This window comes from Megalops cyprinoides, chromosome 6 (genome assembly GCF_013368585.1).
Source record: "Megalops cyprinoides isolate fMegCyp1 chromosome 6, fMegCyp1.pri, whole genome shotgun sequence".
In the NCBI taxonomy this organism is placed as follows: Eukaryota; Metazoa; Chordata; class Actinopteri; order Elopiformes; family Megalopidae; genus Megalops; species Megalops cyprinoides.
In genome coordinates, this window is record NC_050588.1 from 4,939,758 (window position 1) to 4,967,102 (window position 27,345).

The window sequence follows — 27,345 nt, forward strand, 5'->3', positions numbered from 1 at the left end:
TCTCCCAATACCTCTCTCTTTCCCCCCAGGAGCTGCTGGCTCCTCCCTCTACTCTAAAGGACATGCAAAAGTCGACCGTGTGAGAGGGAGGGAAGGCAGAGGGGGAGGAGAGAAAGGGGGGCAGTAGCATAGGGAGCTCATATTTAATGCGATCAGCTTTTAAAGAGCGCTGAGACAGTGAGAGAGAGGGACAGAGAGAGAGAGAGAAGACGAGGGACCGTTTGAACCCACGGATCTTTCTTTGGATTGCCCAAATGCATTCATTTATAGACCATAAATGAGGACAACTGCAAGCAGACTGTCAGTCTCAAACACACATTAAGGAAACCACAAAAACTGACTTAGACATTAAAGGACACAGATGTATGAGGACAGACACACAATCATATCTTCAAATCAGCATACTGTGTATACATATACAAACACATAGCTAGACAAGACTTCCACCACAGTCTTACTTTATATTACAATAAACACACACACACACACACACACACACACACATACATTGCCTCAGTGGACTGGACTCTACTTTGCTGACACTGAAAGAGAAATTGTGGAATATATGAGACCTCTTAACAACTTTGTGTGGCAACTCTGAGAAGCGCTTCTCTGGAGTAAGTATTGTTTTTGTATATCAGTTTCAAAGGGCTTTTAAAATTAATGTCTCATATATTACAGTGTAGGACTTCCCTCATTACTAATGTAGCACATTTCTAGAGGACAGTACAGCAATCTACGTTCACAGCTTTTTTATGCGGATACATTTAAACATGTCATCATGCAATGAATATTAACAAATTTTTAATAGAAACTGAGCTGCATGTGCGAAAATATTTACAATTTACTGACCAGCATATTGCAACCAATAAACAATTACTGTCATGTATTTGTGATACTGTATAATTGCATAGTGCTACTGTAATTGAAGAATTAAGGGCATATTAACAGTTTCATAACTCTTGTAAAAAGCATGTACAACATTAAGTTTAAAGCTTCTGTGAAGGACACTTCCAACCGTATGATGGTCACCCCCAAAAGCCTTCAATAATCATTAAATCTCTTTTCAGCACTTAGAATAAAACACTAGGTACATGTATATTTTTAAACTGTTAAAAGACTGTTAAAGGGCCTATGAGGATTACAAATGACCCAAGGACAGAGGTGCACCTCTGAAGACTTACAGTGGTACATTACAACAGAGATATGAGGATACTTCAGTATTCCTGTTGGGGAAGCGAAGACTGATGGTCTTGATCGATGGCTTTTCTCTGTAGAGCATGTAACATATTGATTGTACGTACTCAGACAGAGTGCATGCAATCATTACAAATCACCCAAATTCCCCGTCTGGGGAATCCAGTGGAATTGAGAACAGGCCTTGTAATGACATTGGAAAAAAGAAACATTTTTGGAACCTCTTTTGATCATTTGCTCTCAGATGGACAAAGACAATTTGGAGGAAAATCTGAGTGAATTTGATCAATTAGGCACTAGCGGTGAATGCTTCTCCCCTGTCACAGTGGTCCACACCAGCCACCGTTGACTTTCAGACTCGGGACACACCCACTCTTTACCAGTTGCCTCCTAAAAACCTTGAAGCCCTCCGAGCTGAAGTGATCACCTAGCATCTCACTTCACCCAATTTCAGAAAGTCCCAGCACACGCTTTTCTCCTCATTCATGCTGGAACGGCATTATTGTTCTTCCCTCTTCCCCCTGCAGTGGCTGGACACTGGGTTGGGTAGGCAGCAGCAAGAGATTAATTTTCCCTTTGCTTGATTTATATCTGCATGCATACCTCCAGAAAGCATGCATTTGAAGTGAACATGAATGTGTGGTGAGGGAACCGTGCAATGTAAAGGGGTATGCAAGGCATCACTGCATGAGAGGAACACAACCTCCAGATTAAATGCACAGATTCAGTGCCGTACTGCATGTTCCTTGGGATGGCTGTAGTTATAAGTGTAGTGACTTGCTTGAAGAGAAACATCCATGTTGGGAAAAAAACAGCAGCACCTTGAAAAGGGTAAAAACCAAAATAACACAATTTAAATCTAGCTGACCAGACAGTGTTTTAATTAAGGGGTAAATAAGCCATAAAAATAAACAAGGAAGGACTGTAGTGTAGTGGTGAAAAATAGGGCTTGTGACAGAAAGGTTGCTGGGTCAGCTCTCAGGTGGGCCACTGCTGTCATACTCTTGGGCAAGGTACTTAACTCGAATTGCCTGAGTAAATATCCAGCTGTGTAAATGGATAACATGTAAACGTTGTAAGCTACACGAGTTGCTCTGGATTAGAGTGTCTGCTAAGCAACTGTAATGAATCTGTCTAATCATTAGTGCTATTTTTTATTCAGGCATGATAATATGCTGGTTTATTTATGGAGGTATGGAGGACCCGCTACTTCATACGATAGCTTAAAGTTTATGTTGTATATGCCAGCCTGATTTATTGACTCTGTTTCTGTGGGGTCACCTATCAAACTGAGCACCATTCCCCTGCCATCTAGTGGATTTGGGTAAATTGGCTGTGTGGACCACGCACAGATTCTTTTGTAGCAGGGGAGTGAACAGTGCTCAGCGCCATTGTCTGCATGTTTCATGAGATGATGCCAGTAAGCAGTAAGCATAGTATTCATGTATGTGCACAGAGCATAAAGCAACCTTTGTTCCACCCTTTTTTTCCTCTTTTATTTTTTTTTCTCACTGATCTGCCAATAAATTACATGGCCTGTTTTGATGATTTTGAGGAAAAGTCTGCATTTAAACTCGGCACTCAGAATGTATCCCTCACAATCCCTCATTATTGTGAGGGATAATGCTGTAGCAAGAATTCACAACTGTAACAAACACTCGAGCTGGATTTTTTTTTTTTTTTTTTTTTTGGAAGTGAAGATTCATGAGCCATAAAATGCAATGAAAGCATTCAATTTTGCCAAGTAGTCTCTGAGGGAGCCTTCACTTGCATAAAAAATATTACAAAACATACAAGAAAGAGAAACAGCAGAAAATTAATCTTGAAAACATATGACAGAGAGACAAAAACATCCTACCGGTCACCACTGAGTGGAGGGATGTGCCTGTTGAAGTCAAGGCAAAGTGTTTGTCTTAATTTGCAGAAAATACTGAAATGATAACAACAATGAGAGGACCGACAGTGAGGTGGGTAGAAGTGTGAGTGTTCATACAGATGGGTCATGCTGGAAGGCCACTTAATTTCACTCCTGAACATGGATTAGAACATGAAAGAGCAGGGAAGATTAAACAGTTCAGACACTTCAAAGAGTGTGTGTATGAGTGTCCTTGTTTGTCTTCAGACAAAACAAGCCATTAGATATTCATTAAATGAACACAGTTCGTTGCACACGTGCGCACACAAACACACGCGTACAATGGCTCATTTGAATGGCCTCTGTTATGGACGATAGGTGAGTAGACAGTCCTTAATTACCATCTTTCTGGCTGCATGGAGTCGGTTTTGCATCCTTCTTTGGACATTGCAAGTCCCTACTGTTCGTTCCCACTGTTCGTTCTTATTGTGACTAACTGGAGGCCTCACAGTCAGATGTCCTCAACAGCCATTTGACCCTCCTGGAATCTTTTAATAATAATAATAATAATAATAATAATAACAGTTTACATTTATCTTGCAGCTTTCAGCCTATCAATATTCTCAAAGCACTTTACAGTGAAGTCAGGGGGACTCACCTCAACTACCAGTAATGTGTAGCACCCACCTGAGAGGTGAACGGCAGCCATGTTGTACCAGAACACTCACCACACATCAGCTGAGGTGGAGAGGGAGGGAGATATTTAGCCAATTAGGGGATTATGAGATGGCCAGATCTCTGGAGCCTGGCTGGGAATTTAGGCAGGGCGCTGGGGAACCCACTATGTTTTGCTAGAGCTGCCACAGGATCTTTAATGACCACAGTGAGTCAGGACCTCAGTTTAACATCTTATCTAAAAGATGAGACCACCACATCCAGCAGCAACCTGTTTTTTTCCAGACGGTCTCCTGTCCAAGTAACTAACCAAGCCCAACCCTGTGTAGCTTCAGCCATCAGGCAGAAGAGAGTTGGAGGGTGATATGGCTGAAACCTTCCTTAACCTGTCTCTGAACATTGCTACTGTCAGTTGTTGCCCTGTTAATCTGCACTGGGTATCTGCGTGAATTCAGCTTTTAATGGCTCAGATCCTCTCAATGTTTTCAACCAATTTTTCAGTTTTCAACCAATCAGAGTCAAGCACATAGTAATTGAGAAATGTGTCTTTTTCCAAATAAACTTCCAATGGAAATTAATTCTGGTATGACTGGAGACTTAACAAATATAGACATGCAATTGAAACTTGAAAAAAATGAAAGAGCAAAAATGAGATGGAAACCTTTAAGTAGTTTATATTTTGAGTTTAAGAGCATGTAGTTGGACTGCAATAATTGTCACTTTAAGTAGTTTATATTTTGAATTTAAGAGCATGTAGTTGGTCTGCAATAATTGTCGCTTGTTCATGTGTAGCCAAAGCTTCAAGTCTTCAACCTGCAAGACTGCAAGATGCTTCCGTTTTACCACTGATGTTAACAATTGCCGGCTATCTAGTATCCTGCCACCACCTTGACATACATTTTTCTTTCTCATCACTCATAATGTTTTGGATTACATAGAGAGGAAAACACAGACAGCAACAGTAACGAATATGTGAAATGTTTCCAACCTCAAGGCAGTGCCACTCCTGCCAAAGAACTAATTGTGAAACTGAATGGTGTTTTTTAAAGTCCATTGTTGTGATCTGCTTATGTGCAGGTGTACCTCACTGAACATTCCCACAAAATAATTGCAGTGGGTGTGTCTAAACCATATGATTCACCTGGGGTTCTTATGAAAAGAACAGCTCAAGATAAGAATGTACACACTTCTCTTAATGCTTTTAGTGTCTTTGTTGCTGCATTGTTTGAATAAGCCATGACTACAGAGGAATCAATACTGCTGAAATGTATCAAGAAAATCTGGCCCTGGCAATGCAGTCACACCCAGTCTTTACACTTCTTATTTTCATGAGATTAGGTGTGAAACGGTACAGTTTAACATCAAAAGGCTATGAAAATTTTAAATCCAAAAAGCAACATGATGAATTACTGACGTAATTACTGGGGGTGGTGAGGCAATGGGGCCCTGGCTGACCTACCCACTCCTATGGGATCTGTGGGATCCTGGTCACTGGCATATCCATTAGCATGGATAGTTTTGCGCCTGTGTTCACGGTGAAGGCCTTGCCAACTGAGCCAGTAGGATCACCCCCCCCCCCCGCAACAAAAAAAAAAGAAAAACACAGCTACATTAAACAATATGGCTGCCATGAACCATATGTGTAAACCATATGTAAATATTTTAAGCTACAGTCATTTATATTGTACAGACTTGCAGGCAGTTTGTCATCAAATCTGGTGACCTGATGAAGATCCCAAGGGGTAGAAACCATTTTTGTATGTGGAGTTATATTTACCTAGGAGTATTAGAGAGATTTTTTCCCACACCCACCACAACTTTAAGGATCTTTGTGTGATTATCTATTGCCTTTGATTGAATGTTGTGGCCATAAGTCACGGAGCCATGACTTTATGGTGCTTGGTACCCATAATCGCTGCTTGCTGTAATATTTCTCTTTTTACCTGTTGACCATTTGACAGGATTTCGACAACCTCAATCTGTCATTTAATAAGCGCGTGGTTATTTCTGGTGTAGACCATGGAAAGCAAACAAACAAAAGTGATGTCTAAGTGGATTTTTTTCCCCTTGGTCAGACAGAAAATGGCCATTTCTAAGAGCAGAGGGAGGTGAGTTCGGCCATGCAGAGAGTGTTCTTATCTGGTTACGAGCGTTTTATCAAAGCCTGTGGAACATTAAAGGACAGACTAAACCAACAACTGACGTATAAGGGTTGCGTGAGGCTGGCGTTATGTGCCATTAATTTGGGTGTAAATGAGGCCATTAGCACAACTGAGGCCGCTGCTTTCAGCGTACCACAACCACTGCAGCACACATCGTGGTCTGGTTCACTTATTCATCTGTTTGCTCACTTGGCTGAGAACGGATGTTTTTCTTCAAATCAGACTCTTTTTTTGGCATTTGTATTGATTTGCTCTTTCGTAACTTCATAACTACCCTCTTGCCCATGAATTGTCTTTATGTCTGTGCTCTGATCCTGATAATTCAGACAAAATGAAAAAATAAGCACTCTTGTGGGGATGAAAAAGGTGCCAGGACCCTCAGCCAAAGGCTCCCAGGGATGGGGAGTGAGAGAAAGAGAAACAAACAGAGGAAAAGAGGGTGGGATGCTGAAATGGGAGAATACAATAATAGGTGAACAAAGGATGGGGGCTGGCAGTGTATAGACACACAGACCTCGGTGAACGAAGACACAGGCAAACTGGGCAAATACAGAGAAAAGTGGTCTGTGTGTAAGAAGAGCAACACTGACTTGATAAATATTTTAAGTGGGGGTGTGGCACAGTTACAGAGTTGAGAGATTTGGGCAATAAGAGAAAGAGAGAGAGAGTGGCAGTCAATTATGAACTCAGATTCAAACATTAAAGGTGAGGAGCTGAGAAAAGAGGTTAGAAAAACATCGTTGAAACAAAAACCAAACCTGAGACGGGATACAGGTTTGTTTCATGCTGATCAGAGAACATGACATTTGATAAGGGTGCTGCAGGTCTTTACTGTGGCTGCTGTTGATGTTTCGGATCTAACAAAATAACTTTTACTGTAAGTCATAGCAGTGGAAAATTTTAGAAATTTACTATTGAATAGAAAGGGAAAGAAGGGTGGAGGGGTCAAAAGGCCACTCTGCTTGTTCTTGGAAAAATGATCAGTACCATTCCTTATTTTTATGTATTCAGTTGAGATTAATGTTTTCAGGGAAAAAGAAATCAGGAAAAATGGATATTCCAACAGTTTAAATAGGCTGAAGGAGCTAAGACCTCCCAAGGAAAAAAACATACCTCAGAAATTCATAGTTTGATGATGAGGTTTGTATCAGTGGACCACCAATCTATGTGCTGTTTTCTTCAGTCAATGCTTAAATGAAATGAATGTGTGCTTTCATGTGGTGTAATCAGGTCTCAGGGGTCTAAATTATAAAAATTTGTCAGCCCGTGGGCATAGTTCCCAATTCATGTGTTCCTGTTTCCTGAAGTGCAGTGATCAGAGCTGCTGCCAACCTTTTCTAGGAGCCCAAAGCAGACTTTGGTAGGGCACTGCATTGTTGTCCTTAAGACATCTTAGAAACTTATCAGTTCAAAATCAGTTAAATCAAGACAGTCAGCCCTCTTTTTATATTATACTTGAGTAGCATTGCTACTTGTCCTGTTGGAGGTGAAAGAACATAAATGATTACATTTCATTAAACTTGCTAAGCACACATTCTTTTCGAGAGTTACTTACATACTTACAAGTTTTACTTTACCCATTTATACAGCTGGATATGTACAGAGGCAAATCTAGCTGAGTACCTTGCCCAAGAGAGAGAGAGGGATAGAAAGAGAAAGAGAGAGGCAATCAATTATGGATTCAGATTCAAACATTAAGGGTGAGGAGGTTAGAAAAGCATTGTGTTGAAACAAACACCAAACCTGAGATAGGAAACAGGTTTGCATATCTCTCCAACAATTACTCAGATAAATACATAATTTCTCTGAAGAGGGGAAGTTGGATGGTTGCTAGTAAAACATGGGGTTTGATCTTTATCCATAAGGATTCTGATAAATCAGGATTGATCAGGAAATCAGGGTTACAGTTGTGCCATTTGGGTGCTTGACTAAGATTTATTTACCTAACCACAGGCTAATTCACTTTTCATGTGCTTGTAATCCCATCCACTGCCATTGCTTTGCTAACCATTTGGAAATGAGTAAGTATGCTAACAAAGTAGCAGAGTAACTAAAACGTGTAATGGAGATGAGGAGCACATCTTGGGTTAGCTATGTAACAAGATCATGGGCTCACTGTCACACTGGCTGTAAGTAATCCACTGAAAGCTATCCAGTTTGCTAGGGACAGGTTTTTGGGAATAGCCATTGTGCTTTATCATATGTGAGTACATGTGAGTCTGTGTTCACTCTAAAACCAATCAGGTTGCATGCACAGTATTAGTGAAACAACCCTGTTAAATTTGTTGGTAACACTCATAGATGATGAAATAACTGGGGAGGGAGGCAGAATATGATCTATTCTCAATTGCAACCAATCAGAGCATGAGAATGCAAAACCAATTATATGAGATGGCAAGGGGCGTCCCTTCCCATAGGGGGAGCAAAAATGGCCTCATCAATGCCTGACAGTGAGTGCATGAGTGCTTTATAGGAATTGATGGTCTCAAGAGACAGTCAGTAGCTTAGTGAAGTTATTAAAAGTGAGCATCAACAACAGATTCTTGCACAAGTACAATGAGCTACCATAACAATTTCAAATTGACTCATCGTCATTGTCTGCAGAAGAGAAGTAAATCAATGAGGTGAAACACAAATGGACACAACCACAACAGAAAGAGTTAATGTTTTGGTTAGTGTCATGGAGGACTGGGCGGGTGAACTCCTTTACCAGCAAGGTAGCTTTGACTATTTCACTCACATCTCTTACAAATAACTTTACATATCTTACAAAGTAGCTGAAGTGCATAACAATGACAAATGCATTGTGGGTACCTTATCAAACCAGTTAGAATACTGAAGCTTTTCCTATTAGCAGTTTCCCAATTTAAAAATGTAATTTTTGTGAGAAAACATTGATTAATACAACAGCAATAGGCAGCTGGCACTGGAACAACTGGAAGTAGTGTTGTTGAGGTGGGAAGATGGGTAAAAATATTTCAGAACAGCCCCTCCCACTGAATCAAAACTAGCTGCTACTGCATACCTAGTACCCTTATATTTCATATACTTTTACATCCTAAGAATTGATCCAAGACCAGTTTATGCAAACTGTATTTTAACCACCCGCCATCAGGCACAGCAAACCAATAAAACTGATCCAGGGTCAATGCTTAGGAATGTCACTACTCACTATCCTTATTATGAAGATGAACGACATGAGAGAGCGGAAGTCATGAACTTGTGCCTATTGCATAATTTATATGACCAATTTGCTTGACAGTTGCCATTAAGGTCTAATGTAGTCATATTTCAAATACTTATTTATGTTACCTTATTGTGTCATTGTGTTTTAAAAGTAGAAGCAGAAAGCATGAGGAGGGGGTGTAACCAAAAAGAAATATCAAATCACAGGAAAGATTCAGTGGTATGTGCTGTGTGATTATTTCACTAAACCTCACTGTAGCCCTCTAAAAAGTCATTTAACAGATCACAGAACAGAATCAGAATAGAACAAGTTCTGATAAATCTTGATTATGCATATCAAGTACTGTTTGACATCCACTTGATATGTGTTCTGAGCAGGGGCATGTGGGAAGAACACACAAGGGATGCAGTGCAGGGAGGGGCCCCAAAGTGTGGTGTCGGGCCCCGCAGAACTGGCACACTCTGGTTATGAGACACTCTAATGCAGTGAGCCCGTTTTGGAGAAAAAAAGCGCCGGGTTTGGTGCGCACATTGTAATTGAAATTAACCTATTGTTACTGTAGCTCATGAAGGGCCAATCAACATGGTTAGAGAAACCAAGTTTAACCTGAAAAGGGCCTCATCACAAATTTTGTGGGCATGGTGCCAGGGTTTTCAGCACTTGAAGCGAATACTGTATTATGCACAATCGCTATCATTTAATATATCACAAAGGGTAGCATAATTAACCACTTCACTGCTATCTATATCTCTTTTTTTAAGATTTTATTTAAGATATAGTGTCATATTCAGGTGGCATTTTCATCCCAGCATTATAGATGTATTTGAATGAAGGTATCATTTTCACCAGTGCCTTTATTCACATTGCATTACATTTTTACGGATGTCCTTGAAATGCCAACGAACAGCTGCTTGGCCCTGCATGCTATGATCCATTGATGCTATTTGCAATAGACAGCAGTGTAGTGCAGTAGGAGCAGGGCCTGTAACCAAAAGATTACCATGTGGGCTGCTGTTGTACCGTTTGGCAAAGTACATAACCCCAATTGCCTCAGTAAATATCCAGCTATATTAATGGGTATCGTATATCGTATAAAAATCGTCAGCTCTGGATAAGGGCGTCTGCTTTGCTAAACATGGCGGGAACAAATGCACAGAACCAGAGCTGTGGAAGCACAGGACATGTACACTGCAGGGAGCGTACAAATAATTCATAGTCCTGTTGTTTCAAAGGACAGAGGGCTAATGGAGGCAATGTGCAAGGCTGGTCTGTTGAGTCCTGGGGTGCTGAGCACAGGAAGGCTTAACACCTGTCATCCTGCAGAGGATGAGGGATGAATCTACATTGCGGGATGTGCAGGAAGGGCCACATCACAGCAAGCGATTTTGGCCCACTCCCGAAAGACAGAAGCCATCAGGTCCACGAGAACCTGACAATGACTGGATGGATTTAAAGAATGAAACATCATAAAAGATACAGGTTTCACAGACAGGAGGGAACTAGACTTTAATACAGTCTAGAATTTCTTAATTAAATATTACATGTATTTTTTGGGTAGTTAACATTGTATTTTATTGCTTAATTATCATAATGAAACCTAAAATCCCTCGGCAGTATAGAAGGACAGCCAACTTCAGTGACTCTCCAGAAGTCTCAGGGGTTACAGCTAACTGTGTCAGAGGTCAGAGGTCAGAGGCTCTTCCTGAGCCTGGAAGACAGATCAAAAGAAATTATGTTTCTCAGCTAATGTTAGTGAGGAGTACCTAGCTGGCTGTTGGATGCCAAACATGTTGGAGCAACCTGCTCTGAATATTTGTGCCCTACATTTCTTACCTCAGAACCGTTTTAATGGAATTGTCTGAGGGGCTGCCATAACAATGCAGTTAGCAATAGTGTGCATTGATGCACATAGCTCCTTGCAGTGGCATTTGGGAGATGAAATATAAACTGCTTCAGGCTGTAGGATCAAGGCTTTCCAAGCACACCACATAGGATGTCCAGAGTGGTGCTTCAATCAAGATAAGGAGCTGGTGAAATGCAATCTGGGACTTTTATAATTCTTTGATTGCCCTGGAGTCTTTTAATATTAGTGAAACATGACAAAAATTCAAATTAGTCAATTTTATTGCTGGATTAATAAAAACAACAGCTCTTTGGTGTGGCTGTCTCTAAAAGGAAAAGTGAGGTATGATTGATAAGCTAATAAAATTGCAATTGAATAAAAATGTAAACAAATGGCCAGTATTCTCCTGTGTAGCCAGATGGGTAAAAAGGGGCAACAGATGCAATTGGTTGAACAGTCAATTGGGAGACACTATGAACTGTGAATGAAGGGAGAAGCAATATATCATGCTCTTCATTGGTGAGTTACAGACCAATATGTTATGCTCATGCTCCTGACTGAGGTAACAGCAGGTCTGAAACAGGGTGAAGTCAGTAACATTAGTCATGCAGTGTGAGCTTCATAAATGTAAAATTTCACAGATTTTTTGGTTTCAATGGCTTGCAATGGTCTCATTTCAGCGCAACACATGCTAAGTGTTTGGCGCGAAATGTTTTTTGCAGCAGGAGGAAAGGAACTGTGGAAAAATTCAGTCAGCATTGGGTCAGACTTGGGTCATCATAAAAAAGCCTTTGAATTATGAAGGTCACTGATGTAGTCCTAATGCAGGATACAGAGGCATGAGAGAGAGAGAGAGAGAGAGGGGCCAGGGGTTGCAGAATGAAGTGACCCCTGAGGATCAGAGCACACGACCGCCTGATTCAATGAGACGGGACAAAAGAAGGGGAAGAAGAAAGAGAGAGATCTGCTGATTGTAACCCTCTGTCTTTTAAAAATGGCTAGTTTGGCTTGACCATGTATAAAGTTGATTAGAGCTGCATTTTTGAACTACTTCATCCCAAAAATGGAAACAGGTCTGAAAATGGAACTTCTTGGCTGGCAAATACACTTTTAACAAGTTAAAAAGAAGAATGAGCCACCACTACAAAAAGCAATGAAAGAGGCATAATGCATTACCTTTGGTGTTATGGAAAAGAGACAGCAGTAAAACTGCTGTAAAACCACCCGGGGGGGATTGTGGCAACAATGACGCATAATATTTTCCACAATATATTTTGGCAATGTTTTGGGACTGGGGCCTGTAAAGTGAACACCTCCTTGTCTCTGTCTGATTTTCACTTTCATGAGAAAACAGAGGTTTAATACAAACATTACAAAATGCTGTTTCATCAACAGAACATAAAACCTATACACTTGAACAGCTTCTCTGCAGCCCTATAGCTGTAGCTGGTCAGAGGAGAAATAGCCATATTTGGAAAACAACCACCAATGCAATGCTAAATTTTGGTTTTGCCAATAATGGTCATTTATCTCATTAGTGCAAGCCTGTGCTCATTCATGACAGCATGAACAAAACAAGCTGCGCAGGAAACCTTTCTTTGTGAAACTGCCACCTCTAGAGGTGGTGACATTGAAAGCCATCCATTTAATTTCCCTATCACTGAAGACTTTAAGTTAGGAAAAGCATTTTGATTCTGCTGTTAATTCTATGGAGTCTAACTTTTTTCAAGAGCCTCTGGAACTGACTTATATATGTCATAATTGGCCTTAAAAGCATTGTTCACACTGGGACTTAGTAGAAAATAATGAAAATGCTTTCAGAGCACAAAAAGGCCAAGTTATTACATACAAGTTCACAAAATAGGTCAAGGTTTTGACAGGGCTCATACCTCAAAGTCATTGTGGTTATTATTGCAGGCCATTCCAAGAAAGGTCTTACCTCTGGGTGTGAAAAACAGACAGCCAGTTCCTGCTCAGCAGACCACCTTACAGGCATCTGTCTGAATTCACTTGCCATCTAATCTGGGGGGAAAAGACATTGAAGTCCTGCCTTTCCCTGTGCAAGGCGGGGAGTAGATTTTGTTGGTTGACCTGAATGCCACCTGATAGACCTAGCTGTAGCTGCAGGCAGGCCTGTTGAACCTCATACACCTGCGGCCTGCTCAGAGGTGGCTTCTCTGTTTGTTCTCCACCCTGTAAGTGACAATCTGCACATGGTTACTGTTGTTCTGGCCAAGGTCACTGCACCCCTACAATGGCACCTTTCATCATCAAAAATCAAAATCATCAAAAAATAGTGTCCACAGACACCTCCCTGTTGGGATGGGGTACAGTGCGTGATGGAAGTAGGGTCACTGGGACCTGGCCAAACTTAGACATTCTTCCATATCACTGAGTATTGCACTTCACTATACTCCATTGGCTGTCTTCTGACAACAGAGATCACAAGGTTAACTGAGTAACCTTTAAGTTATTGGGCAAGACTACTGGGCAATCTTGTCATGTTGCATTAGGTGCATGTGAACGAGTGAAGAATGTGTGTGTGTGCTGTAGCCTGTGTGAAGTACAGGGTTCCATATGCACATGCATGCATGTTAGTGTATCTCACATAGAAAAATCCTTGTACCATGTTATCGAGGCAGCAACATTACAGCATGACATTATCCCCTAAGAATGTGAACAGGCTCATTTGTTTCAGCAACTAGGGCAGTTTTGACAGCTCATAAATCAAAATTTTGACAGCAAAATTTGACGCTCTCATATTTTGGTGTGGTAATGCCCAAGAGAGGGTGGAAGCAGCATGTTCTGGTTCTGTGCTGTTTACAAATCATTTTTAAGTTTCTAAATATGTGTCTTAAGCTAATTTAATATGGAAGACACATCTGCCAGCAAGACAGCATTGTTCAAACAGGCTTTGTACTTCATAGCCAAAGGTGAATTACCTTTAAGAAACGTTTGCTTTTATTTTTTGTAGCTGTGATTTTTTTTTATTATTTCACTGGGATTGAATAAATCACAATATTAACAAGGTGAACCTGTGTTGTTCCTATTCTCTCTGCTAGCTTGCACTGAAAAAGCACCATTGTGTTGAATTAATTAAAATATTGCTGTTACCTCAAACATCCGTTTTGTTTGTTGCCTCATCAAAAAAGGATTGTTTAGGTTAATTGCCTCTCATTTGACCTACATTCTGCAAGCTGTGTAACATGGCAGAAGTGCATGCTGTAATTAGTGTGCGTGTCCAGCTAGCACTAATTACCACCAGTTTGATTAGTTATGCTAATAGTATGCCATTGTTGACTGCAAAGTGTGATAACATCACAATCAGGAGTTACAGTGGGGCACCCCAAACATTGTATGAAAACATCACCTTTACTCCAGTGAATGAGAGCAAAATGAGAGCACTGTTGACTTCTTAAAGCAGTGTTTTCCCCCACTATATTTAATGTGCACATCCTTGAACCAATCACAAGTGTGTGAAGGTGTTGAAATTAGGCCGCAAGTCCTGTGGTTCAGGGTTTTATAGTAGTACAGGAGAGGCATAAGGGTACGGTTTCTGAGCTTTTACTCTTCAGAACTATCCTCAGGAGACTCAAAAATGTACTTACTGGGACCTTCAACAGCATGCTGTTTGCCATTTTATTCAATCCCTTTTGATGAGACAATGCAATCATTAGTCATCTGGGCAAGGTCTGCCAGCCTGTTTTATAATCCAACCCAATGTGACATCATCTGTCAGACAAACAAGCCAGAACCGTTACATAACAAATCTGAAAATAAAAACCCCAACAAAAAAACAAAAAACAAACCTAGCCAAAAAAGATTCCAAACTGGCAACTAATCAGTCACTAAGGAAACATAAATATGATCATTTTTTCTCAGGAATGAGTCCATCTTGCTATTGCAGCTCCCTCTGTAGGGTTTACTGTTTTGTGGGAAAAGCCTAAACAGCAGCAGGTTTTTCAGTATCTCAAGTCTGTACAAAATCAGTCACAATTCACACAATTTGACTGAGAAAGCCATGCCTGGAATTCCTGGTGACTACAGGGAGTATGGTACACTGTATCTCTGGTTCTGATGGTCCCCAGGACTGGTGTGGTTGGCACATTCCTCCTTGGGTGCATCTCATTACTTTAAGGATGAGTCCTCACATCTTTTCCTGAACTCCTCAGTGATGCTAACAAATTCATGAATTCCATCATGAGAAGAGATCCCAGGAGAAAATAAGGAGGCGCCTAACACAGCTGAGGAAATGGAAGGTCCCTGGTCAATTGAACTTTGTCGATTCTGTATGACTTTTAACAGGAATCCTATCCCTCTTCTCGGCGGGTGCGTTTTTTTTTTTTAGCATCAGATGTATGGAATGGGTTTTGCTGGCAATATTTTCATACATAAAAAGAACTTTTCTATAAAAAGCTAATTTGTAGAGTTTATTGCAGATATGACTATATTACATGACCTCTTTACGGACTATTCAGAGTGAATAATCAATACAATGTGTGTAGCTGTTGTCAAAATATAACTTATTTATATTATGATTTGCTTATATACTGTGTAGATATTGTTTGTATTTCAGTAGTGACTGTTTGTATGTTGTCACAATAATAAGAAAAACTGGAATGTGGCGCATGTGTGGGTATATGTCATGGATCCTTGAAAAACCGCTTTATAAGTGGATGTCCTCTGCTAGTTGAGACAAACGAGGACATATCTTGCTTCCTTCCCATGTCTTTTACAGAACTGGAACCATCCTTATGGATGTGACCAGTTGTATATATCTGGGTCGTGGAGGAAGCAAGGATGTAGGAATTGAGGAAAGGACACAATTTGGCATTATTGGGACACAGCAGTAGTTTGAAGCCTTGGAGGCTAAGAGGGTAAAGCTTTACCCCGATGTCTGTGGCATGAAGATGCTCAGTGCACAAGTACACCCCCTATACAGAGCACCAGTGTACTGAAGGAATCCACAACTTCCCAGGTTCAGGGAAGACATTTAATCTTTATTCATGCCACACTTCGTCCATATAATTTACTCCTGTTTTACCTCAGTAACGTTTTGTCAATGTTATTCTTATAGGCATGGCAACTGTGTCCTGGGAAACCAGCTGGGGCGGTCCGAACTGGTCTACGTTGGTGACCAGGGGAAGAACGAACTTCACCTCTTCCTTTTTCCCTGACTATACCAACCTCAGCCATGCTCATGGAGAAAGCCCGTTTTTTTGGATCATCCCTGAAAACAGTTCCGCCACCGCTGGCCCCCCTACGCACTCTCCCCCCACAGTAAGGACACGGGACCTGGCTCTGGCCCGTGCAGAGATCGGGGTTCTGGGGCTGGTGTTAGCGCTGACAGCCCTGGGGAACGGGTTTGTGCTCTGGGTGCTGCTCAGAAGGAGGAAGCACCATGCTCCCATGCACGTCTTCATGGTCAACCTGTGCGTGGCGGACCTGGTGGTGGCCTTCTTCCAGGTAAACCTTCATGTGTTTCTAATACAGCAATGGGCAAGTGAGGCTTCTCGAACTCTTCAGTGCAGGCAGACATCCCTCAGGCTGAAGTACCAGGAGATGTATTTGTTTTTTTGGTACCATCCAAGCTGTTATTTGCTAAATTAGTTGTTAGTTATTATATTCATTTAATGGCGGTGATTCAGTTTAAATGGTGAAATGCCACGCACCCTGAACATGCGGTCACCTGCATTGATTTAGCTGAATTATCAATCCTACTGTGTGATGACTAGGAGCTCAGATGGAACAAACTAAGAAACATCTACATTACAATGCCACACATTAAATTGCTGACAAAGCTTTTCATCCTACTATGACATGTGACTATGACTGTAGGCCTCGCATCGTCTGTGTGCACACATTGTTCATGTCCCACTTCTCACCACGCAATGTGCGCTGCCTCCCCTTCCAGGTCCTTCCCCAGCTGGTGTGGGACATAACAGAGCGCTTCCAGGGTCCCGACGCCCTCTGCCGCTTCGTGAAGTACCTGCAGATAGTGGGGATGTTCGCCTCCTCCTACATGATCGTGGCCATGACCGTGGACCGACACCACGCCATCTGCTTCCCTCTACAGGCGTACCGCGGAGGGGCCACGTCACGCTTTAACACGCCTGTCATCGCGGCCTGGGGCCTGGCCGTGGTGCTCAGCCTGCCTCAGGTGGGAACACAGAGTCCTAGACATCTTACAGCTGGTCAATTGATTCTGTTTAGTGCTCCATAATATCACAAGCACACATTTTATGATGCCTTTTGTATGTCAGACCCATGCTTTTGAAGCTATATGCTGCTCCAATGAAGGGTTAAGAACAGAAACAGGTTAAGACTGTGAAAAAAGCACTGAAAGAGGACATTATTTCCTGATGCTGCTGTCCCCTGTGCCTTTGCCAGACAATGTGACCATGCGCAATAAATGTTATTGAATTAGCTGTCGGGCTCTGTCTCTCTCTCTCTCCCTCTGTCTCCCATAGATATTCATCTTCTCAAGGTCAGAGGTTTCCCCAGGGGTGTTTGAGTGCTGGGGACACTTCACAGAGCCCTGGGGGCTCAAAGCCTACGTCACTTGGATGACCGTGGCTGTGTTGGTGTTGCCGGCTCTCATCATCACCATTTGCCAGGTACGGGCTCCTTCTGTGAGTGCACATGTCTGTGTGCACATCTGTCTGAGTCTAGCTATCTCTCTCTCTCCCTATAGATTTGTTTTTTTCATAAACCTTGGCCTCGAGGCTATCACTGTCCCTCTCTAAGACAAAGCTTATTCATGAACGATGAGTCCATTATGGGGACTATATACCTTGAAAAAAGAATGAAGTCTCCCTGTTTGGCTCCAGAATTAATATGGGAAATTAGACAGAGCCATGTTACTTATGTACTGCAGGGACTACCTGAGGATGTTTGGTTTGACATCTGTTTGCACATCATTCAATGTTGTTCTATTTTCACTGTGTAAGAACAGAAATAATGTTGCCTTTTCTGTCATCCCCCTCCTATTCCCACCCTGTCACTTCCTATTACATAGGTGCGAATATTCAGAGAGATCCACAACAACATCTATCTTAAGTCAGAGAGAGTGGTGGCTGCAGAATATAAGAGAGCCTCTGTCCTCTTCCACTTCCAAAACCAGCAGCAGAAAGGACAGAGGGGGAGGGGTGGAGGAGGAGGGGGTAGAGAGGGACGAGGAGGTCACTCTTTGCCTGATGAGAATAGCCCTTCTTGTATTCCTTTCAACAACTCTCCCTCTCCAGCTCCCACAAACCCCAAAAGTGCTTTTGATAACATGCCCGCTTCATACGATAATCCCTCCCTCTCTATCCCCTATTCCGAAGTCCCCGCCCCCAATTATAATCTCACCAACCATCAGAACTCTAGCGTAGCAGAACCTTCGCCTGTCCCTGATGCACCTGAGAGCTCGGACACCTCCCCTTCTCTGGTTCCCCACACTGTCTGCTTGCAGCCCTCCCCCGGTAACTCCACCTCCTACAGCAGCCATCCACACCCCGCACGCTCCTATGATCTCCCTCCCGATGGTGTCCCCGATCCCTCCACCCACGGGCCCGCAGCGGAGTATCCTCCCCTGGCCCCACCCCACCCCCCACCGCTGGGCGTGTCCAAGGCCATGTCCAAGACAGTGCGGATGACTCTGGTGATAGTGCTGGTCTACACCATGTGCTGGTCCCCCTTCTTCATCGTTCAGCTGTGGGCTGCTTGGGACCCCAACCCCCCAGACCAAGGTCAGGATCACAGGCTTTGTCATGCTCATTGCCCTTTCCCTCCTGTGTAAGTCAAACCTTGTGTTAAGTTTTTATGTGACACTCTGTCTGTCCTTAACCCAAAACCTCTGTATGAGTCTGACTAAACTATGTCCCATATATGACCCCAGTAATCAATTGTCTCCATTTACACTTGGGCTATGAATACTAGTGGAACCTGCATGAATGAGGGGCCTTTGATTGCCATCAGTGTCCCGGGGAGGTGGGTTCACATCTATTCACATTAAATGCTGTAGTAATTTACGCTCCTAACCATAATTTTAGAATAATTACTAAGTAGAATAATTAGTCAGGCACATAAATGTGTCAAAAATAAGCAAGCAAAACACATGAGAGAATGTGGAATTAAGGAAGAGAAATCCATGAAAGAACAATATAATAAGGAACTGAAACATGTGAGAGAACACTAGAATTAGGAAGAGAAATACACAAGAGGAAAATAGAGTTAGGACAAGAAATACATGCAAGAGTCACAATAAGGAGAAATAGGGGCTGCTCTAAGAGAGATGGCAATGATGCACCTGTAACCCAAACAGTGGAGGTGCCTCAGGATCTCTAGCTTTCTTGACTTTTATAGCCAATAAATAATCTGCTCATTCTGACACCTGCCAAATGCTGGCATTCCGTCAACAACATGCATTTCTAACCTCTTGCACAGATTTTTCCACACATGCACAGACAGATGGTTATCATTTGTCCAGACAGCACCAGCTGTGCCCAGCCCTGCTCACCCCGCTCACACACGAATGCACACACATACACGTGCGCGCACATACACACATGCGCACAAACACACAAACACACACAAGCACACGCGCACACACACGTGCGCGCACGCACATACACACACAAACACACACACACACACACATAGCTGTGTCTCTCACTTTTCTTACATGGCCGTGCTGCCTAATGCCAAATAACCAGTTTTGTACAGCATTAGTGCCCACAGGTATTAATTCATTTTTTGCTCACCACAGTAGGTGTAGAACTTGTATGAATTCACCTGTTAGTAATGTTTCCTGGCAGTATCCCTTCCTGGCATTACCATTTTATTGACCATTTTATCAATCAGTTATCAATTTTATTTCATGTAGCATGCCTTTGAATGCTTTACATATCCTGTTCCATTTAAATAATACAGTCTGCCTACATGAACATCTTCCATATTGAGACATTAAAATAAAATAGCAAGATGTCATATTACAGTTTTCTACAACTGCTTTCACATGTTTTCTGAAACTTGGTCTCATTTATTCAAAACTCTACCTACAAATCCAAAAATTGCACACACAAAATGCAAAGTGCCTCATATCTCCTGCAAAATGAAACACTGCATTCAAAATACCATAAACATATCTCAAAATCAAGTATTTGCATCAAATGGCAAACACTTTTTCACAAATTTTTGGCTATACCATGTACACACTGTTGTTCTAAATCTAAAGCTCTTCTGTCTTTCATAGGCTTATATCTACATTTCCATACAATGTTCTAGAGTAAAAGTAATCTGCTGAGAGTGGTTGAAATGTACACATTAAACACCAATGCAATGCTGAAAGTAAATATTTATTTTTCCAAAACATTACTGTAGTTACTGTAGTACAGTGTTGTATGACATACAAGAAAACAAAACTATATACCATATGGGAATTTGTACAGAAACCATAAACACATGTAAACCAAAAGTTGAATTTTTAGAGGAAAGAAAAAATGTTGGGGGGTGGGGGGGTGGGGGAGGCAAATCACCAGTGCTAAGGTGTATCCCTCCTCCGGACTGGGTCTGGCCACAATACTTCGTCCACATCACATGCTATATTTTCTCTTGTCAAACAGCAAGGGAAGAATCTCCTAGAGTGGCATATCCAACCTTGGACAGAGGCAGTGTCTTTGTCCCCACATGCCTCCTCCTGCCTGGAGAAGTGGCATGCAGGCATAGGGCTGATGATCATACACTTTCCAGCGCCATGTAGAGAAAAATTCCTCAACAGGATTTAGAAAAGGTGAATATGGGGGGAGGTACACAACAGTGAACTGTGGTACACAACAGTGAACTGTGGATGGGCGGCAAACCAGTTTTTGACCAGAACAGCCCGTTGAAAACTTACATTGTCCCATACTACCACAAATCTGGGCTGGCCTGGATCCGGACTTTGATCTGAAACAAGCATATTGTGAATTGCTATCAGAAAAGTAAGCCTATGGGCATTGTTGTAAGGACCAAGTGTGGCATGGTGGTGGAGGACACCGTTCTGCGTGATGGCAGCACACATGGTCACCTTTCCCCCACGCTGTCCAGGGACATAATAGCTCTCTGTCCTATTACATTTCTCCCCCTGCGCCTGGTTTTGGTGAGGCTGAAGCCAGCCTCATCCATGTAAATATATTCATGGAGAATTGCATGAGCATCCAAATCCAGTATTCTCTGTAACAGACAAAAGAATATACAGATCAGTAAATATGGTACAGTCCAATACTCTGGCTCTGTGTCTGCAAGTTTGAAGTACTGGAAGTAGTGTCGCATACATACATAGTCGCATTGCAGATCTTTGACTCTGTCAGAGTTTGTCTCAAATAGCACCCTGTACAGTTGTTTCATTCTCAGTCATTGCTGCTGGAGGACCCGTTGCAATGTCAGCAGGCTAAAAGCATCGATGTTGTTGAACACTGTTGCATCGTTTAGGATATGATCTTTTATATCCCTAAGCCTAATGGCATTGTTGGCCAAAACCATATTTACAATAGCCATCTCTTGTTCCTCTGTAAACATGCGACCTCTTCCTCCATGATATCTTTGCCTTTCCACTCTGTAGAAGATTCAAAAACAGTGTGAGTGTGTGCAGTATAGTACAAAAATGTTTTTTACAGTTGGCTGTATTGTAGTACAGTATGATAACTCACCACACTGTGGCCATCCATTCCTACAATGCAGTGCAGTAAATGGGTGGCATAGAGCTACAAATGTTTATGTCATACTATACAGTAATACGCATTTTACAGTAATGCTGAAGTAGCCATTAGATAGGTGCATACCTGTTCTCATTACTAAAGGTTTGAATTATGGATACCACTGTGAACCGACTCAAGTTAGGCTGGATTCTCAGTCCAGCCCCCCTCATAGTTAACCCGTGGTCCATCACACGATCAATGAGCGTAGGCCTGATCTCATAAGAGACAGCTCTCCTTCCTTCTCTTCTTCGCCCTCGTCCTCTTCCCCATCCACCTCGTCCTCTTCCTCCTCTTCCAGCTCTTCCTCCTCAAACTTGTCCTTGTCCTCATTCTCGTCCCCTTCCTCTCCCTCCCACTCCCCTTGCTCTCCCTGCAATGTTCACATCCATTGTTCTAAACAGGTAATCTGACCTTTGGCTTATTTATAGGCCTATACTAAAGCAGCGATTGGTTAGTGATCAGTTAAGCAATTAGTGTTTGCGCATTTGAGGAGTGGGTGTGAGACACTGGTGATTGGTTGTGTTTGGAAAAGGAAAGCAAGTTCCTGCTTCGAACTTCCTGTTCGATTTTTGTGTCTTAGGTAGAGAATTGTGTGTAGTGTTTTGTGAAATTGAAAACTGAGTGAAAGGCTGAGAATTAGTTTTGCAGACTTGGTGTGTGGTTTTGCTCTTTGAGTGACAGGTTTCAGAAATTGTGTGACAAAGATTTTGTGTGTAAGCAGTTTAAAAAAACTAACAATATTATAGAAATGTTAACTCAAGACAAATTATTTGCTGCAAAGGGATGAAAAATGTGAGGAAGACTGGATCAATCTCTTATTGATAACAAAAGACACCATGTCCTTAAATGACCTCTGTGTTGTGTTGAATTTCTCTGGAATAAGAAAGTGTTTAAGTGGACAAAGGATCCTGATGGCACCCAGCAGAGGGGAGACATGTGAAGAAAAAAAGAGGAGAGACACCATAGACCTCTGTGTTGTAAGTGATTGATAGAAGTGGTATGACAATGTTACAGAATTAAATTCAGGCATGAGAGGACACTGGCAGCAGTTAATAAATGGCAGCATAGCTATGGATGGGGTTTCACTCTAGATTTAAGTATGAGATTTAAATGATTAAACTTGTCACAACTGGGGAAACTGTCATTTTTCCAAATAACCTCACCATGTTAAATGTACAGCATATGTATACACTATGTATATGGAAAAAGCAGAGGCCCAAAACCAGACTCCTGTGGGACTCCATATTTTGCATTGGAATGATCTGAGAAAACTTTCACGAGCTGCACAAGCTGACATCAGCTTGATAATTATAATCTAAACCATGAGACTGTAGCCCCTGCTTTGCTGACAAGAGTCCAGCTGATTACGTAGCACTTGGTTATATCAACTGTAACAAATGCAGCACTTTAGTAAGATGAACAGAACAGAAACACGGGCTAAATCAGAGGATGGAAATGAATTGTTTACAACTTTTAGAAGACCCGTGTCTGTGCTATGACCTGGGTGAACGCCCGCCTGGAATGTTCTGAGAACACAAATTGTTCAGTAATTGTTATGCCACTGCTGTCTCTAGGACTTTTGACAGGGAAGATTAGATATGGGTCTGTAGTTTCCAGGGTTGTTTGGATCAAGAGTTTGCCTTTTAAGTAAGGGCTTCATTACAGAAATTCTGAAGGAGTCAGGCACATATCTCTGGAAGCATGACATTGATTGTATTCAAAATAGGCTGGCAAAGAGTGGGTAGACGCTTTGTGGAAATAGGATCCGGTAAACATTTAGAAGATTTAGAGATCATAATTATTTTGTGTAGTTCAGGCTTGTCTGTCAAAGAGGCCTGTTGTCTGTATTTTGCACGCACATATGCGTGTATTTGTTTCATGATGTCAGCAACTTTTCAAATTAAAGAGTTGAATACAGTAATTACAAGTAAGTATTAGGGTATTGATAAAGATTGATGAGATTTCAGATTAGGATGGTATCAATTCCTAGAGAAATTTGGAATTATCTCTGTTGGCCTCACAAAGGTCAGAGGACTAAAAAGATCTTTTCAGGTTTGAATTACCTTTCCGTGACAGGAATAAGACTTTCAAATGGGTTTCCATTTGAGGTCTGTGAGATCTGGTTTATGACATCACTGTTTCAGTAGATGCGATACCACTGTAGCAGGAGGTAGCCTTTTTTTGGCAAAAAAAAACAGTTACAGCTTTATCAACATTATTTTCTACAATAGCATTTGTTTATTAGGATGGACATATAACCCCAAGATCCAATGTTTTACACTCACTTGTATCAAATGTGATACATATTCAGTTACGACTGTACATTCACTGTTCACGCTATCATAGGTGATTGTATCAAGTCTTTATCCTAGTAAAATAATCAGTGTGTTGACAACCCCCTCCCCCTTTTAAGCAGAGATTGTAAAATGTACTATTGACAACAGAGGATACAGAGGCATTCTGAATATGGTGAAGTGAATTACCTCAGATATGGTTGGCTGCCCTGACACTTTGGAGTTGAACCTGCCTGAATGTATTATGACCTGATGTAAATGACCAATGCATGTAAAAGTGTCAAAGGAACCAGAATTGACATTCCTGCCTTTATCTTCTGCTTTGTGAAATTTATCTCCAGTTATTTTTCATGCGTGTTTTCCCCTCTTTTGTATGGTCAGAAATGCAGGAAAACATGAGAGCCCCCACAATCCCATGCACGTTTTCCATCTGCAGAGCAATCTACCATATATGGCACTTATGTTACAAATGCGTTTATGTGACGCATCAGGGAGGCCCAAAGCTGGGGCTTGACCCAAAGCAGTTTACAGACGTGGGAAAGCCTCTTCGCATTCAAGCATCCGGTCTAGCTCCTCTGAAGCCCCCCTCTCTCCTCTCAACAACTTCTGTGGTGGCTGTAAGCTCTCAGAGTACTTGGGAACGAACAGCCGGCAGTATTTGAGCAACCCCATCACCTTTCACAGACTGCGCACGCTCACTGGCCAAGGCATATTCTCAATCACACTTCTCCTGTCTCCAGTCACACACTTCTCCCCTTGTGAAATGTGTGTGCTTAAGTACACCACCTCTTTCTGCGTCAACTGCGCCTTCACCTTGAACCCCTGCCTTGTTCCTTCTCTTTCTCCTGACACTCCTCACAGTTTTTGATTAGAGGGGTTAGTGCGATCACTGCAGATTTATCACTATGGCTTCGAGTCAGGCTCCTCCACCACTGTCCTTACATTTCATCAGATGCACCTCGGCCCCACCCAGCTGTCTCCGTTTTAGATGCTAGCTGCGTATATTTTGCAAGCACATATGTTATCACTTCCCTTATCTCCCAGGGTCTGAGTCTATCTGCTCCATTGTCTGCTAAGGTTGTTTATCTTCCCTGAGAGCCTTCTGTACAACTTATTTTAACTCTTAGTTAAATCTCAGGCAGTGGCGTCTTTCATTTATATTCATTCTGTACATTTATATTATATATCTTTTAGACTTTTGTATTCTCTTTATTTATAATCTATATCTTTCAGTTATATTCATTCTCCTGCTAGTGATGAGTTTACACATGTGTTTACGCATGTCACCTGCCTGGTTAAATATGTAAGATTTCACTAATTTCTTACTGCTGACTATAAGCATTTTATGATACATTGACATAACACACTGTCACACCTGCAGTGCTTTAACCCCAAGGTTCTGGGCAAAGACATTTACAGTTTCAATATTCAATAATACTTTTTGCCTGATGCAGGGGGATAGGTCTGGATAGGTCTTGCCTTTGCTGCATGCAGAAAAACACATGCAAACACAAACCACAATGCGTATTCCCCTGTGTCCCAAGACACATCAGTTTATTAATGAACATCAAAAGATCAGACAATCAAATGCTCAAATAATCAAGCAATTAAGCTATATAAAACATATTTGCAGGACCAGCACTGATTCCTCTAGTCCTCACTCACCAAGTCTTTTACATCACTTTTCTGATGTCTCAGACTGACGGCTTTTCTGATGGCTTGGGTGATGATTATAGTGTCGGTTATATTATTCATCTGTTCTACAGTCAACAATTAAATAGCTTTTTTGTTTTTGATTAAAGAATATGTCAGCCACTATAAATTATTTCCCAAAATATGAAATCAAAATAGAAAATTAAACAGTTTATGCACATTACTGTGTGTTGATCATAAAGGTAGGTAGCTAAGAGGGACACGGAATACTATTCTTAAAATTGATCAGGTACTGTTTCAACAATAATATTTTTAATTAAGAAATGCAGAAGACCCAGATAACAAAACTGACGAGTAACTTGCCAAAATGATAGTGGAACAACTCACAGCCTAGCACCTGTACAATCCAGTTGATCTGAAAGTAATTTAGGTATAAAGCAGTTTTAGTTTATTAAAAAAGGATGAAAAAAGAGGGAGGGAGGGAGGTGCATTTGTTTTTTCAGGACACTTCTCACATCCTCCTCTGTCTGCACAGGAGTAGCCTTCACCATCCTGATGCTGCTGGCCAGCCTCAACTCCTGCACCAACCCCTGGATCTACACGGCCTTCTCCAGCAGCATGTCTCGCGAGCTGCAGGGCCTCCTCTGCTGCAGGTCCCGGGCCTCACGGCGCGGCTCCCTGCCGGACGACTCAACCACCACCACGCACACCTCCACCACCACCAAGGATGGCATGTACTGAGGGGGGACGGAGCGGAGTCAGCATGTTGCAAATCTGGCAGCAGAGAGCCCAGGGAAGGATGAGAGGGAGTGATGGGGGAGGGAGAGAAAGACTTGATTAAGATAATGTTTTATTATTTTTTTATATACCTAAAAACATTATAAAGATCTTTATTATTTCATGTGATTTGTTACCTGTGTGAGGCAAAGCACATGGAGTCAAACTGTGGGCTCTATAGAAAGATAAAAACAATATCGCTGAAGCTGAGCAAGACTTGATAACCAATGGTGAATTTCAGCTTGGACTCAGAACTGTTGCGAACGATCAAGGCAGACAATGGAAAAGCACATGATCACATCAGAAGAGAAAAGAATCCAAGAAGTGAGAAAAGATCTGGAATGTAACCCAGGCCTGGAATGTGAGTGCAAACATTACACGGACCATGCAGCTCCAGTGTGCTGTGAGGAAACAAAATGGTCTGGCATAGAGATGTAAGACCTTTGTAGAGCAACAGAAGCCAGTATGACAATCAGTGAGTTGAACTGGGACGGACCCATGGCTGAGCACAGCGGGAAAGCACAACACACTGGTTACAAACAGGGAATCACACAAACACAGTTACAAGTTGTGATGGGGACCAGTATAAATAGACAGTGGTGATTTGGAAGGACTAAACAGGGGAATACTGAAGACTCTGAATTTGACGTGGCACGTCAAATGAAGTAACCTGAGGGAAAACGGAGGACCGGGATGGACAGACTTTTACAAACTGGGAATGAGAAGCACTAAAGGGCCAGTATGTGCAGAGTCACACCTTGGGATATTACTTAATGCCATTACATTATATCTAATGTTACTGTAATGGAGCTATACAACTACAGTGTTACTGCAGCAGTTAGTAAGAACAGAAATTGAAAAAGGTAACAATCAGGAAGAAGGATTCACAATACACACTGAAAAAGCAAAGTACATACATAATAGCACAACCAAGAAACAATGCAAGCCAAAACAGAAATTCACTGCAATATACAGCACCATGTA

General features: G+C 41.9%; 1 protein-coding gene across 1 annotated transcript; it reads left to right on the forward strand.

Annotated features, from left to right (window-relative positions):
* Positions 1-576: 576 nt before the first annotated feature.
* avpr2ab (arginine vasopressin receptor 2a, duplicate b) lies at positions 577-26,325 on the forward strand. Its single transcript, XM_036531221.1, has 7 exons — positions 577-617; positions 15,997-16,385; positions 16,834-17,079; positions 17,390-17,536; positions 17,938-18,100; positions 18,245-18,649; positions 26,120-26,325. Exons 2-7 carry the CDS (start codon positions 15,999-16,001, stop codon positions 26,323-26,325), a joined length of 1,554 nt encoding a protein of 517 aa, XP_036387114.1. The 5' UTR covers positions 577-617; positions 15,997-15,998.
* Positions 26,326-27,345: the final 1,020 nt, after the last annotated feature.

Bases quoted from the DNA above. Each gene is read 5' to 3' on its own strand.
- avpr2ab (XM_036531221.1), top strand. From the start codon at position 15,999: ATGGCAACTGTGTCCTGGGAAACCAGCTGGGGCGGTCCGAACTGGTCT. The intron at 16,386-16,833 runs GTAAACCTTCAT...CTCCCCTTCCAG, and splicing joins TGGTGGTGGCCTTCTTCCAG to GTCCTTCCCCAGCTGGTGTG. The intron at 18,650-26,119 runs GTCAGGATCACA...CTGTCTGCACAG, and splicing joins CCCCAACCCCCCAGACCAAG to GAGTAGCCTTCACCATCCTG.